Here is a 15,953-nt window from a genome sequence, read left to right as displayed (position 1 = left end):
AATAAAGATATTTTAAAAAAATAAAGAAGCTTTGGTTTTCTCCTTTTAATGTTTCTGTCTTCACTCCAGACATCAAACTGAATCCTCACAACAGATTCTCATCTGTTCAGCCAAGTAGAAAAACAACTGCGAACCAACCGACAGGATCAAAGTTGGGTATAGTACCTCAGGCACATACAGTTTTAAATCTAGATAGAGCATAAGCAGTTGCAGAGGTGCTGCACACACACACAACCAGTACACAGTGGTCATAGATGTACATTCACAGTGAGCTCACAGGGATGCTGGAAGTTAGTCAGATTTGGGGGTGCTGAGAGAAAACTATGTAATGACGATATAAAAATTCAGTGCTGCAGTTCAGCATGTAGGATTTTTATATTTATTTGAACAGCCAATACTATACCCATTTTAGAAAATTGTACACAAACAGATGGTAAACTTTAAAATGAAATCTCTGCATTTCAAATCAGAATTGAGTCATATTGAGGTTGGGACAGTTCACACACAGGGAGCAGGTATTTTCCACACCAGAAATCGGGCAGATTACAGGCTAAGTGAATATCGCAGGTGAAAGTTCACCAAAGTTGAACGCTGCAATTTGCCTCACCACAGGAAGGAAATGTTTTATTAGCAACCCTGCTGGTGAAGATTGGAAGTGATCGGGAGGCGGCGGTTCACCACTGAAACATTTGCTTGTGTGAGACCACGCCCCAGCAGAATACCAGAATAAACAATTCAAATAATAATGGGCGGACATGTTACCTGAGGAAATTAAATCAAATGATGTTTTTTTGGTTTTTGTTTTGTAAAAACTATTTGGCCTTGCAGTTACGCTGCTTTACCAGTAGGGGAATAGAGCCCCTTCAGCACCCCCTACTTCCAGCGTCCTTGTCGGCTGGTGTTAGTTTGAGGAAGGTTCGACAGCAAAGAGGAGCAGAAACTGCATTTCTCATATGTATGAAGTTAAATCCCACACATGGCTACAGTGTAGTACCCAGTGATGACTTCAGTATGTGCGTGATATTTAGATATGTACCGAAATATGTTTGATGAGCTGATGGATGACAGTCGTGAGAGTTACCGATCAACCAGAAACATTTCAGGGAAAGATGCCACATTAAAACTTTAAGTCACTATTTTCCCATTAACAACATCCCTTACTAAAAAGGCAGGAAAAGGGGTCTCTGATATAGGCTCTATATATCTACACAAATATAGTACGAGCTGTGCTTTTCTTTCACTTGTTAAAATCTATTATTGCTTTGTATCTTTGCCCTGTTCGCAACATACAACCCTCAATGGCAGACAGGAGGTCTCACTCCTAGAGAATTATTACTATACATTCAGTAGTGCACATACACAACGCTAAAGTCTTCAGTCAAAAAATGTTGGTAAAACGTTCTTGGTAACAGGAGATCATAAAGCTGCAGAATGATGAATGCTATCTCTGAGGCAGGAAACCTAATCCTAATCTTCACATTTAGAAACCCTGCATACCAGAAGAGAACTAGTGAAGAAAAAAAACAAGTCTGTGCAATGTCGGAAGGAGCTGACAGAAATGATATGGGCCAAACTGAATTTAACAAGCCAAGATGTGACATTGCTCAAAGGAAAGTGACATTTCCTCACTTCTAGAAGCATTAGGGATAGATTCATCTCTATAAACAGATTCTGCATGTGAATATGCCATTTGCAAATAGATCATCCATTATTGAGGTTAATAATTTAAATATCACAGTAGGGCAAGACCTACAAACTGAAGAGGTAACTAAACACTGAAGGCAGCAAAGGCTCAAACCTCAACGTACGGCAGTAACTAATTCATCCTTCTCAAAACATTTTTGTGACAGTGAAAGAATTATGATCATCCTTGTTTTAACCAACAGTCTTGCTCCTCCACACAATTCTTTGTGAGTTATAAGTCAAATCATGACATTTCAGATTAAAACTACATTAATCAAGCCCTTAGTTTCAATAATAAAGAACAAAAACTGACTAGTTTATGACATTAAACCTCATCACTTAACCCTTTAATGTTTCTTTTTTCCCTATTCTAATCACAGCTTTGGTTTGGACTTGGTCAGAAACAGAGCATTTGTTCTTTTGAACGTTTTTATGAATGACAGTGGGTTGTTGGTCCCTATACCGGCATCACTTCTAATATAACTTGCTCTAATTTGGTTCCCTAGTTCAATGAAACAATGGGCATAGGCAACATCCATCTGGGAGCAGTAACGTCCCAAAAGCCCTGATGCGCTTGATCCATCACTGACAGCAAATCTGTTGTCACAGAGCCGTGTCAAAGATATAGTTGAAGGTGGAGTATGATCAGCAGCATTCCTTGATGTAATGCAGGCTGAAGCGCTGCTTCCTGTGACAGATATGGTGTGATACTAGTCTGAGGCAGCAGCAGTCCATGTGCTGATTATGTGGGGCATGGAGCGAGGACAGTGGCTTTCTTCAAATAGTTCAGCTGACACTTGGCAACAAGGGAAGACAGCTCACTTCAGAGTCCCACTGCTGTAGTTTATTAAAAGGTTGGTGTTATTGAGGCTGATGAAGGAGGGTGGAGGCTCATCTTCTTTTTGTCTCATAGCAGGATCTTGACTCCTCCCTGCGGAGACTGGGCCCCCTGGGAGGACCCTCTTGGAGGAGCTGGTCCAAACTCTAACCGCTTCACTAAACTGGAAGACAAGATACACACACTTATTAACAAACCCTAAATTAAAAAGGGAAAATACTTAACACAACTAAACCACTCTTGTGAGCGACTGTATGTAGCATGTGTGTGTTAAATCATGGGTCGGGTGCGGGTCACATGGTGAGAGGTCCGGGAGGGTCCGAATTGGATAATTATGGGTAACAGATCAGGTCGTGTATACACACACACACACACACCGTCCAAAAAGTGGAAAATACAGTGATATTCATTTTAGGTCAAATCGCCCACCCCCTACTGGACCCGTGCAGGACTCTGACCCTTTGTGCCCTGACTACGGGTCATATCAACTTTTCACTTACAATGTGAAGATTCAGGAAACACCAACTCTGACAGCAGAACAAGTAAAGACCCAGGTGAATTTTTCCCTTTATCATTGCACAATCACATCTTACATGAGGTTCACACATACAGTTAAGTGAGAAGAATACAGCAAACAGTGTCTTCTACCTATAAAATAAACATGAAAATTCAACACCACTGCACAGTACTAACATTAATGGCAGAACTGAACCTATAACAGCTTCTAATCAAACATGAACACGTACCTCTGGTTAAGTGCAAACTACATGACAGATACTCTTTAACCAGAAAAAAAATTACCTATTTAATTATTGAGACAGCAACAAAAACATAAGTTCTTCATTTGGTTACACGTTAGACTTTGCCGCTGTCTTTTTCCTCACCTGTCGTACTGAGGAGGGGGGCTCATGCTGGAGGTTTGGACCTCGGGCCTTGCTTCTACACCTGAAGGACTAGCAGGACCAGCTGGAAGTGCCGGTCTGTTGACAGACGTGTCGTACACAAAGTCTCGACAGGATGCCAACTTGGACTCTAGATTCTGGAAGGGGTTTCAGAAAGCATTTTCAGCCAGCTCATACATGCAAAACCCAGACCTGTAATTATACTATTCAATAAAAACACAGATCTATGAAATTATTATAATAGTACTTACTCCAACTTTTCTCAGCAGCTCCCCCACAATGTTGAGGGCAGATATTCTAGCAGACGTAGTGAGGGGAGTCCCTGTTAGACCATCACCTAAAACAAAACCAATGTGAGCAGATAAACACAACAAAGTCGGTGTACCTACTTAGTGAAGTTCTTAAAATGTTCTAGTCACCTCGTCGGATACTGGACGGAGGGGGTGTGGCAAATGAGCTGAGAGGTTTGGAGGGTGTGACGGGGAAGGATGGATTTCCAGCCGAGGGGCACGACAGATCTGTTCGATCTGCGTCTTTGCAGAGACTGCTGGACGGACGTCTTTCCTTGTGACGAACAGCCAGCTCTTGACGGAGATCTGCCACAAACAGAGAAACAGACTGCGAGTCAGCGTTTCAGCAATGACTGAGAATCCAGTGCCATGTGTTAAAAACAATGGTTTCCATTCCATTCAAAACAAATCATTTTTTAACTATGTGAAATCTGTAATCATCAGCTTCATACAGTTGACACATTTAAAAATCGGTCAATCTGAACGAAACACTGCATTTAAATAATAATGTAATTTATCACCAAGCCAATATCAAGGACATAGCTCAGTAAAAGATCAAGTCTTTGGTTAAAGAAGTGCAGAAGAAGAACAAAAGAAAGACAAACAAACAATATAATTCTCCTTAAATACTAAAAATACCAATAGAGAATATGCTAAAGAAAATAATTCCCGCTAACAATAATAAGGCTGGTTTTCCTTTTCCTTTTCCCTTTGCCCAGGCATTGTCAGCTTGTAGACATTTTCTTGTCGGAAAGAAAAGTAAAAGCAGAAGCAAAAGATTACACTATAAAGTCATCACTGACGGCCTCTGTCACCAATTAAACATGTTCAGTCAACTGGAAAATCACTTCTAATGGTTGACTAGTACAAACTAGGGCAGATTTGCAGCCAAGATGATAAGCAGTTGTCAGCCACTGATCTGGAACACCAAGCAAGGGGCGCCTGACAGCCAGCTGTTGGCTTTGTGGGTGGGCAGCTAATATCGACATTAGAAGCAGAAATGATATTCATTGTGATGGACAACTGCACTTAAGCAAGTTCATTTTCATTTCACAGTTAAATTAATGCCTGCAAAAAGGAAAAACACAATTCAAATCTGTCAAGTACTGTAAAACTCACTACTCAGTTTAAATGAGCTAAAATGTGTAAAAACAGTGTACGGTCCTTTAAATTTCTAATGAGGTTAGATAGAACAAATATCTAAGAATACAACTGCACATTATATCAGGTACAGGGAAAACAGGATAGTCTTGGGATTTGTTGAATCAGTTTCACTATCAAAATTCACTGAGTCAGGTGTAAACCAGTTTATGAAGGAATCAGCTGTTCTTGTAAACTTGAGAAGCTACAGTGAGTGTTCGTTTCTACCTCTGGCTTCATCCTTGAGCCTCTGAACAGACTCGAGCAGGTTCTCCTTCTCATCCAGCTCGCTTTCCAGAAAGGCATTCCTCTCAATGACATGGTTCATCCGCTGCTCAAAGTCCTCCAGAGACATGATGGTAGCCCTGCAACAAACAAATAGTTTTAGCATGCTGCAGTCTTAACAATGTCCGTGTCTGTGCACCAAGGGTAAAGTTGGCCAGTTAGTTTGACAGTTAATTCAATAATTGGTGTGATAAAGGGCTTTAAGACATGCACTGAACTCCAGATAATATCCTGAAATTATCCTGTGGGGCTGTCTGTGAGAGTGCAAATGTCAATTCAACTCATTTGAATGCAAATTAGTTAGTTGCTCCAGAAAGAGTTTTTCCTGCCAACCCGCTAGTAAAAACTGGGTGCCTGAATGAGCCCATGGGAGAATACAGCAGCAGTTTATCCAGAGGATTCACTGCGAGCGTGTGGGTGTGTCGATTATGTCTTTAACACGTGATGGAAGCAAAAGTGAAAAAAAAAAAAAAATGGATAAAAAAAAAAAAAAAAAAAAAAGAGGACCCAAGCACATAGAAGACGCAAACAAAGATGTCAACTTGGAAAGACAACGAGACTTGTGATGTTTTGGTGATATGGGCAGACATGTAATATGTGTAATAGATATGCAATGAAAAACATGTGAATTCGCATTGGATTTAATGTTACATCCTGCCTCTTGCATGCTGCTCCACCCCATTCCCTGTTCTCCGGAGATTTTTCTTTTGTTGTGAACACGTCTGACTGGAGAATCTCCTGCAGCGTTCTTCTTATGTGAAAAGAGAAAGTCCGTACCCCATTGTCTGGACATTTTCCGGAGTTCATGTCTGAAAACAGCTATAGTGACATGAGCTTTCTTAAGACACTGACCTTTTGGTCCTCTCCAGGTCATCATTGGACTGCTCGAGCTCTCTGATGTATTTCTGCAGGTGATCTTTTACTGCTGTGGTTTGTGCCAGATCTTCCTCCAGGGTTGAGATGTGCCTTAAAGCGTCAGAATGCTGGGCATCAAATTTTTCCTGCAAACATCAAACAGACATCAAATTAACTGACACTGACAGTGAAATTTTTGCTATGTCATTGTAATTCATTAGCCAATGCAAATGTATTTTTAAAGACATTAGCTGAGGCAATAAAATCCCACTGAATGTTTTATCTACCTCCTTGTCCCCAACAACCTTTAAGCAATCAGCACAATCCTGAATTCACTTCTTCCATTAACGTTCCCCCTCCCAATGGACCACTGAACAAAAATAGCAGTCAGCTGTTTATAGCTGGGCAGCAATTTTCCTAATGGCATTCGCAATGATACATTTGTGTTGAATAGGAGCTGTCAGTTTGTGTGGGTGTGTCTGTCTGTCTGTCTGTTTGCTTCTGTCTGAGAGAAGGTGCAGTATCGTGTTTATCTGTCATCACTCGAGCCTTAAGTCTAAATATAACTGAGCTGCTCAACCTTTATGTTCTCCAGTTCCATGCGGAGTCGGTTGTTGTTTAGAAGCAGCTCTTTGTTTCGGCCCTCACACTGCTTCAGCTCCGTTTCCAGCTCTGCTTCATAGTCTCGACTCATCAGCTGAAACTCCTGCAGCTCCTCCTGAGCTTCGTCAGCCCTGATGAGAAAACAACATTAGACTCACTCCTGTTCCCATGCTTTACGACATAAAGATATAAACAGATCATTTGGTTATTCAAAGTACCAGGTCAATGAGTGGTGTGTGCTTTGTTATTGTTACCTCTGCTGATGTCTCTGCGCCTGCTCCTTCCAGAAGCCCAGCTCCTCTTCTAAGGATGCGAACTTGTGTGTTGTTGGCTCTACCATGTCTGCTCCGAGTCAGGATGATGGGGACGGGATACCTAGCAACAAAATGTATCTTAATAAACCCGCCAGTGCTGCCCTTACTAACCATGACACCATGTACAGCTTTACAATTCAAAGCACCAAATTGTTGCGTTCAGCAAATGCTAACTAGGTTAGCTAATATAATTCACCGGCGCTATACATTCGGTCAGTAAATACAAAGGCTGGGACGACTAGTAGCAACAAAAAAATGCTATAGTGACACGAGTCAAGACGTGTAGAGACGGGACGTGAAGGCGTTGCTACTTTTAAAGCGAACAGCGGTGTTGGGAACTACACACAACTTCAGCGAATACCTTCAGACCCTGTTTGCAGCTAAGCTAACATGCTAGCGAAGTGACGTAGCCAGGGTGTGCTATCAACAGTGTTTAAGAGAAAACCAGCAGACTCACCTGCATACACGGGAACTATTAAAACATGCTAATGCTAACAGAGAGAAATTCGAAATAATAGCAATTTTCCGTATTGAGCAACAAACGTAAAGTGACTTGTTCAACTAATCTGTGATTATGCTCTGACCGGTAACGAAGAAGCACAACTCGCCAATCAAATACAAACCAAGGTTCGGTTCTCGGTCGCCATTGGACAACACAGATGACGTCACGTAAATATTATCCAACCATATTGCTGAACGAGGCAGAGCACTACTCACTACTTTCCTGTTGATGTTCTGAAGTATTGCAAGAGGACAGTTGTCTGTTGTTTAGTGCAAGCAAGCAGAGTGGAAGAGAAATATAAAACATTGTTGTCTGATTTGTGTTTCTAATATTTCCTTCCCCTGATTTACAGACACAGAAGAGCAAATAAGAAACATGTTAGAGTGCAATCCAATTCGACAAAGATCTAGTGAATTTGAATGTGGTTTCATAAATGGAATGAAACCACATTCAAATTCACTAGATCTTTAATTAGATCTGCACCAAATTGCACACATGCATAAATATCAGTACCCTAAACATGCTGGATTTTTCTAAGATCAAGATCAATGAATTATTTTCTGAGAAATCAACAGAAATGTCCCAATGTTGAAGAAAGTGAAAAAAAAATATATCCTGGATCCAGATCCACAACAAAACGTAATGGTGTTATGTGGTAATCCTTAATTTTTGTATAATCCTGCTAACTAACTGACAGACAGATGCGGACAGAAACAAACTTTTTGGAGGAGGTAACAACTTGCCTGTACTGCACATATAACTGGGAATGGCCGATGACACTGGATGGAAACCGTGGGCACGTATTGGAGCGAACATGGAGAAACACTGAATACATATGTTGATCGGGTGTGAATGATTTCACCATGTACGATTGTAGGTTTTACATTCCTTGTAAAAACAAACATGTTTTTTGCACATTGCCTTGAATTTTCATTTTGTGTATTATAGGGATCGATGGATTGGTGGATGGATATATCTCATTAGTATCTAAGGTTGGTAATGTAATAAAACACCCCATAATGATTTAATTGGAAAAAAAACATTCTTTATTTGTATATGGACCCTTATACAACAGGGTCAGTAACCGCTATTGTTCACGTCACATTTACACATAAATAATCACAGTCCAAACAAATGCTCTCCAGTGCTTCTACCAATTTGTAAGGCTACTTTGGATGGATCAAAGTTCACCAGTCATTACAGGTTTTTATTTTCCTCCTAAACTATAAACACACGTAAACCAAGTGCTCGGAAACTTTTCTAATTTTATTAACGTCTGTTGGCCAAAACTACTAAATTTAAAATACGTTTTTTTCCCATGGATTCCACTTGTAGGTTAAAACAACACCAGCAACAGCAAAGAATTTCCTTTCAGAAAAAAACGGGTTGCCTCAGACCTGAGTAACTTGTCCTCTGAACTATTCAGGTGAAAGATACATGTAGTGAATGCACTGGGACACATCGTCAGAGATGTTACCTGGGGTCATCGGGTTTTTCAACATCATACACACCCCTCCTTGGCGACCCAGCCAGGCTGGATCAGACCCCAGCTTGGTTACAGATTTTATGGCTCTCCTTTTCTCCTTCCCTGTCTTGCCCAGCAGAGTGAATGCCCTGCAAAACCCTGGCAGCCCACCTCCACAGGTTCACCAGCCTTTCCTTCCACACGTACCCACCGGCTCCTCGTACTTGGCACGCTTCCTCTCATGGGCCTCCTCCAAAAGCTCTTCCCAGGGCACTGTTAGTTCCAGCATGATCAGTTGCTTGGTGGGGTCTGAAACAATGATCATAGCTGTGTCTCAATTCGAGGGCCGCATCCTTCAGAGGCTTAAAGAAGACCAGACCGTCTCATTTCGGTTCGGCCGACGCGGTCTACGAGGCCGATGAAGCATGCAGCTGAAATCAGCCGGGTCCTCCGAAGGATGTGGCCCCTGAATTGAGACACAGCTAGTGTCTGGCCGCAGCCGTGATGGTGTTATACCAGCTGGAAACTTAAGTTGTTTGCCCAGGTCCACTTCCATACACCAGTCATTGGCTGTGGTGAGGAGGCCCGCCGTCAATCCAGGTTGTGGGTAGGGTTTTTCTCCGGCTCTTAGGAAGGTGATTTTCTTCAGCTGGTGTTGTTGATGGCCGTGGCTACGCGGTCAACAATTGCCTTTTCGCAACTGCGGAGAAGATGTTCCACTTCCTGCCTGTTCGTACCTGGATGCCTGCGATGTCCATTTTTGGGTCACTGGATTCTTTGTACTGCAAGGCTTCCCGGGTCCATAACACATTCACATATATTAAAAAATACGACACAGATAAAAGAAACGTCTGTTTGCCAAAACTACTAAATGGGTTTTTTCCTATGGATTACACTTATGTAGGTTAAAGCACCACCAGCAGTCAAATTTTACCATAAAGCCCAGGAAGAAGGCTTTTGCAGCTGGAAAATTATTTCCAAGGAAAATGGCTTTTACTGTATATAATGACTGGAAGGAATTTCAGATCCTGAGAAAGGTAACATATAGCAAAGACAAACATTAAAACCCAGGAATTTCGTTTCAGAAAAAAGGGTTATCTCAGACCTGAGTAACTTGTCATCAGGACTATTCATAACTATAAAAAATACGACATCTAAGAGGTAAAAGTAAGGTCTCTTGGCCAAAACTACAAAATGTGTTTCTTCATGTGGATTACACTTTTGTAGGTTAAAACACCACCAGCAGTTCAGATTAAAGTAAGTGCACAAGTTTAACTCCCGCTTCTTCTTTTCCATCGAGGCAGGGCTCATCCTCATCGCGTCAGTTACTGAGTAACAAGGCAGAGAGGTCAGAAGGAAGATAAAACAAGATTAAATTAAATCCACAACATAGGCAAATTATCTCACTGATGTTAGCCTGCATCATGCTGCTTAATTTACTTGGACAAAACAGAGAAATGTGCTCCCTCACCTTCAGAATCATGCTTCAGCCTTAGTAGTGTTCTTGGTGTCCTTGCGTGCACACGTCTTTTCGCACGTCCTCTTACTGTCTAAAACGTCAGACTTCACCTGACCCAGAGTTCTCAGCAGGCACATGGAGTCAAACCCCTCCTCACCTGCCTCTTGCAATAACTCTAGCACCTGCAAATAAAACATTTGTAGTGATATGTGACATTTCTTAACCACCGCCCTGGTCCCACATTATCAGCGCTGTGACCCACCTGCAGACACTTAAAGGATTTGAGTTCACTCAGGTTCTCCTGCAGGAACAGCAGATAGATACTGAGGTCGTTATAGAATGGCGTGACCACACCCAAAGCACCAAACCCAGGCAGAATCTCATAAGGCCGGAGGAAGTCGGAGCTCTGGCGTGCCGGGCCCAGAGCAGCGTACACCACCAGCGGAGCGAGAAGCACGTACACCACCAGGTTGATGTAGCTGAGCAGTCTGAAGACGCCCACTGCTACGAGCTTGCACTGGACAGCGGCCGGCACCATGCTGTTGTTCTTCAGGATTCCTGTCCGCAGGTCACAGGAGAACTCGTCGGTTAAGGAGGCCAGTTGGATGTAGTAGCCGAGGTAAAGGCAGGCCATCAGGAGGATCAGCAGGGTCAGGCCCCGGCACACCAGGTACTTCACCACAAGGCAGTGAGAGAAGCGCTTGGTCTTCAGATACTGCTCCACCAAAGGGTACTTGAAGCAGGCCTCAGTCACATCCAAAGCACTGTTGCAGAATTAAGTACATTCAGAGAGAAATTAAACCAGTTCACTTGTTTAGAAATAAATATTATGCAATGTAACAGAGAAGAGTAACACATAACAATAATATCATGGTCTGAAAGGAACACAGCAAGAAACGCAAAAGACGTTTGATTCAAATAACAGCTGGGATCAAAGTGCACATGTTAAGTTTTACAGAGAAAATATTTCTCAGTCTCCTATGAATCTTTTTATCTAACGCAATAAATGCTTTAGATTGTCTCTGTAGATGTATTATTTGCAGCGATATCTTGGAAATTGTGCTTTTCCGGCCATATTTTTGTTGACATTGACCTTTGACATTTGACCGATCAGCTCCAAAAAGACGTTTTCAGACATGAACTCTGGAGAATTTCCACACAATTGGGTCTGGCGTCGGCCCCTATCCCCAAAAACTCTTGAATCTCATTGTCTTTCTATTTTTTACATCTTCGTCTGCGTCCTCTACATGTATTTTTTTCCAGTTTTTTTTCACTTTTGCGTCAGTCGCATGTTAGAAATGTCATGAACATGCCCATTCGCTCACTGTGTATCCTCTGGATAATCTCCTGCAGTATCCTAACATCGGCTCACTCGGACAATATCCAGAGTTTTAAGAGGGGGCCGGCTGGTGATACTCCAGAGAATGTCCGCAGCAACTGACTTGGACATACAGCCCCTCTGAAGAATGTCAGGAGATTATCCGGAGTTCAGTGCATGTATTAAAGTCATCTGGATATAAACTCCTAAGTTATATTCCAACCACATCTTGTGAAAATCCATCCATGCATTGTTGAGTTATTTTGTACACACACACACTCACATAGGGTGATAACGATCTAAGAGGGAAGGTGACGTTTACCTCTGGTTGTCCTCTTGCACTTCCTTGCTGGAAGCCAGATTCTTTGCCAGTCTGATGGCACGGTTGTAGAAGCGATCGAGCTCCTCCATGATGAAGTTGAGGTCAGAGGAGAGGTGCGGAGCCGCAGTGAAACGCCAAAACAGGGCTGGGATGTACATGAGGATGGCCAGTAAGAGCAGGATGTATGGAAAGAACTGAGCCAGTCACAGAGAGGGGGAAACAGAGCAGAGGAACATGTTAGAGATGATGTGGTATATTCAGCTAACGTAGATCGTTTTGACATGGGTGTAAAACATAATGACAGGTTTAAAGCTAGGGGGCCCTCGTTTCTGGACTCTCAGATTTCCTAATTATTATTCCATATGTTACTCGTTAGTTCTCTCCCTCGGAGAATGCTCTTTGACCTGTTCGATGGAGGGGTTTCCATTTTTATGTACGAAGCATGTCTTTAATTAGAGGCCCCTATGTGTGACGTCATTTTATCTCAAGTCTTGGGCGTAAACAACTTCACTATATGAATGCTTGTCCGACACCGGCGAGACAGACTTCTGCATTGGCTGAGAACGTCTCCGGGTATACCTAGGTACCTGTCCTGACCTGTAACGTCTGTGTAATAAACCTTATTATACAAGCAAGAACGGTGTCCGCGGAGATTCCTTCATCATCATCTTCAACATCACTGCTGCTTAAATATACAACAATGACGAAGACGGCTTTACACAAAAATAACAATTTCCACATTATCAAACTGTCAGCACTCATCATCCTCCCTGGCAGCGTCTGCTGACATGACGTCTGTACCTTGTGCAGCCATAGTGGAGAACTGTCAGCCTGTTGCTGCACTGCAGCCCAACAGAAAGAGTCCACGTATGCGGCCTGTCTCCAGGAGAAGTTAGTGGGAGCGAAGCAGCTGATCTGTGTACCTGGAGGAGGAAAGGCAAGAATCCGTCAGAGCTGATGGGCTTTATGGTAAATCAGCAAAAAGACACAAACACTGCAACAGTTGTCAGTCGCCTCTCTTCTGCTCAATTGGATTAATTATTTACTGGGTTATTTTCAGCATACTTTGTGTCAGTAATTACACCATGCCCCAGTATGCTGGGGTTACAACAGGAAATTCATTCAGGCAAGTAGAATTCACAAATGAGCCAGATAGTCAACATTACATTGTATGTAAATATCATATTTTGGTAGCAAAGTGGCTGTCATATTATAATGTCACAGATTGATGTGGATGAGCTCATCCTCGCAACAGTGATTTAATTTTCAGTGGATTTTCATTATTTAAATATAGTCCAGCAACTATTACTGATATCAAGTACAGTATCAGTAATTTGTGAATTATTATTATTATTATTATTATTATTAGTAGTAGTAGTAATAGTAGTAGTAGTAATAGTAGTAGTATTGTTGTTGTATTTTAACACTTAAAAAACCCTGCCCATTTGGAGATCAATGGGTTATTTAAGGATTGTATTTTGAGGATAACAGGGCTGCTAATGATCTTTTGATTGATTGATTGATTAATCTGACAATTATTTCCTCAATTCATTGATTAGTCTGTCAAACTTAAAAAAATAGAGAACATTTAACTTACTATTGTCCATGTATACCAATAGTTTGTTTTGGTTTAGATATTCTGTATGTATCTATATCCAAATGTAATAGTGGCAAATGAGTCCAATCTTCACTTTGAGAAGCTATAACCACCCAAGTTAAGGTACCTCATGTCTCTCATATCTCATATCTCCCTCTTCCTCTGTGTATCTCACCCCCTGTGGTTGATATAATGTATTTAACAGGGACGTATGTCCGTTCTCTCAGGGGCTTACAGTGCAATGGATCCACCAGTCTTTGAAGTCTTAGCAGGACTGACAGCACTGTAGCAGATAATTATAACAACGGCAGGCTGTGGCCATTATGAGCTGTAAGGATTACATAGATTAGTTAGACATGCTGATCGAGCCGAGCTTGTGCTCACACTACAGCGGGCATCATGAACCCAGAACTGAGCACATCACCTCCTGCTTGTTTGTGTGAGGTATTCATTAATACCATATTTTCATTAATAAGACAAGATAAAACTTTATTGATCCCACACCAGTGAAATGTATTTCTTAGAGAAGATTAGATAGAGATTAATTTAGGCAGACGAGAGAATAAAAAAAGGCAATAGAATACAAATTTTAAATAAATAAATTAAAGTATATGTACATAATATACAACTTTACAATACATAAGGATGTACACTGTATTTGTGCATTAGGACAAGGAGATATTAAAATATGACATATTCTTGTATATGCATATATATATATATAAATATATATTCACAATAAGTGGCATACATTTGGAATACTATAATATAATGTGATATAAATGGTATACACATGTAGAATAATATAATATGATATTATTGGTAAACACATGTGGAATAATAAAATATGATATAATTGGTATATGTTAAACGGATAATGCACAGGATGACACTAATTTGCAAAATGCCATTTTCATCATTACAACTTTAAGTATGTCATCTGCCCACATTGAGTCTGGTTCTAAAGGTTTTTCCCAGTTAAAATTGAGTTTTCTCTTTCCACAGTTGTTGCTTGTTCATTGTGAGAATTGTTGGGTTTCTCGATAATATTGTAAGGTCTCGACCTTACTAAGAAACTCAAGACAATGTATGTTGCGATTTGACGCTAATAATCATAAATAGAATTGAAGCATCCCCCTCTGCAGCAGCATCAGCAGCTGCAGCAGCTGCAGCACATGACTGTCTGGGGCGTGAATGAAGCAGAAGGGTGGAGACATGAACCACACCTTCTCCCGCCTCTTTCTTTCTCTTTCTGCTCATTTACGTGTGAGCACACATGTGTGTGTTTAGATGCAAATGTCCCTGTGCCTCAGCCACCACTGCATCTAACAAGGGTTTCACTTAAAAGCAAAGACAAAGAGACAAAGGAGCTCCTCCATGATCTGTGCACTGATCGTGACGAAGAGGAGGCTCACTCATTCAGCAACTCACCCACTGACACCTCCTGAGCGAAGGCGAGCGAGATGAGGAACAGAGGCAGCCCCACCACCAGCACCGTCACTATTTTGTCCACCGCCAGCTCCGCACGCAGCCCCTTGTACTTGGCCTCCGTGGACTGGTCCTTCAGCAAAAAGTCGGAGAACATGTACTCCGTCGCTACGTGGGCAATCGCCATGACGGAGAGGAACACAAACCGCCGGCGTAACTAATGCAGGAGTCGGTTTCTTTCCTGCGAGCCTGAGGCGAACTGATGGAAGAGTTCCCCCTCTGGTGTGGAGCAATGCGAATAACGTCTGAACCACCGAGGTGTTATTGTTCACAGGTCTCCATTCATCACCAGAGACCGGCTGCTGTCCCGTAACTGGAGCCCCCTCATCACACGGCTGGCTGCCTGCCGGCCACCAGGGGGCGCTGCGGGGCCGTTAGGTGCACCTGCCACAACTGAGCCACACGTGTTTGTCATCGTTCAGTCAGCAGGGCAATAAGGAAATAATAAAATAAATAGGAAAACAAAATAGAGAAAGCTTGATATAAAAAAACTACAATACTAAAAACTGAATACAAAGATGCAGAGTCACATTCGAGGATGCTAATGTGGTAACAACACTAAACTGTATAGGAATATGTATGTATAGGTTATTGCACATTTTCCAGAGGAGAGTGACAAAACAAAAGTGCAAACAGGCAGGTACATTTTCGTGTTTGTGCATTTTATCATGTGTGGAAAAAATAAAAAGTTTTGGGGGGGATAAAATATGAGTATTTTACTGAGTCACTGTCCAATAGTGATGTTATGTTTACTTTGAAGAAATCTCGAATGAAATGTTAAATGATCAGAGAGGACCCCAAATAGCCAACTGGGATTTTTTAATCCAGTGATTGATGCTCATCCAAACAAATGCAGAAGATGATCATTTGTATCATTGAGTAAATTGACTGT

General features: G+C 41.8%; 2 protein-coding genes across 3 annotated transcripts; both read right to left on the bottom strand.

Annotated features, from left to right (window-relative positions):
* Positions 1-1,519: 1,519 nt before the first annotated feature.
* LOC117752613 (nuclear distribution protein nudE homolog 1-like) lies at positions 1,520-7,540 on the bottom strand. Of its 2 annotated transcripts, none has more exons than XM_034570238.1 (9): positions 7,368-7,540; positions 6,851-6,938; positions 6,574-6,727; positions 5,991-6,139; positions 5,082-5,218; positions 3,843-4,019; positions 3,675-3,760; positions 3,406-3,560; positions 1,520-2,684 (listed from the first exon to the last, which is right to left on the bottom strand). In XM_034570238.1, exons 2-9 carry the CDS (start codon positions 6,934-6,936, stop codon positions 2,591-2,593), a joined length of 1,038 nt encoding a protein of 345 aa, XP_034426129.1. In that variant the 5' UTR covers positions 6,937-6,938; positions 7,368-7,540; the 3' UTR covers positions 1,520-2,590. The 2 variants fall into 2 exon arrangements, with proteins under 2 accessions (XP_034426129.1, XP_034426049.1); XM_034570158.1 differs by having other exon boundaries at positions 6,851-6,971; positions 7,368-7,539.
* A 2,039-nt stretch (positions 7,541-9,579) lies between these two features.
* LOC117778883 (pannexin-1-like) lies at positions 9,580-15,452 on the bottom strand. Its single transcript, XM_034614801.1, has 6 exons — positions 15,005-15,452; positions 12,778-12,899; positions 11,977-12,170; positions 10,599-11,100; positions 10,349-10,518; positions 9,580-10,205 (listed from the first exon to the last, which is right to left on the bottom strand). Exons 1-5 carry the CDS (start codon positions 15,186-15,188, stop codon positions 10,357-10,359), a joined length of 1,164 nt encoding a protein of 387 aa, XP_034470692.1. The 5' UTR covers positions 15,189-15,452; the 3' UTR covers positions 9,580-10,205; positions 10,349-10,356.
* Positions 15,453-15,953: the final 501 nt, after the last annotated feature.

Source organism: Hippoglossus hippoglossus, chromosome 1, assembly GCF_009819705.1.
Source record: "Hippoglossus hippoglossus isolate fHipHip1 chromosome 1, fHipHip1.pri, whole genome shotgun sequence".
Taxonomy (NCBI): domain Eukaryota; kingdom Metazoa; phylum Chordata; class Actinopteri; order Pleuronectiformes; family Pleuronectidae; genus Hippoglossus; species Hippoglossus hippoglossus.
Note: the sequence above shows the minus strand (reverse complement) of the source record. Positions and strands in the feature narration are given on the sequence as shown.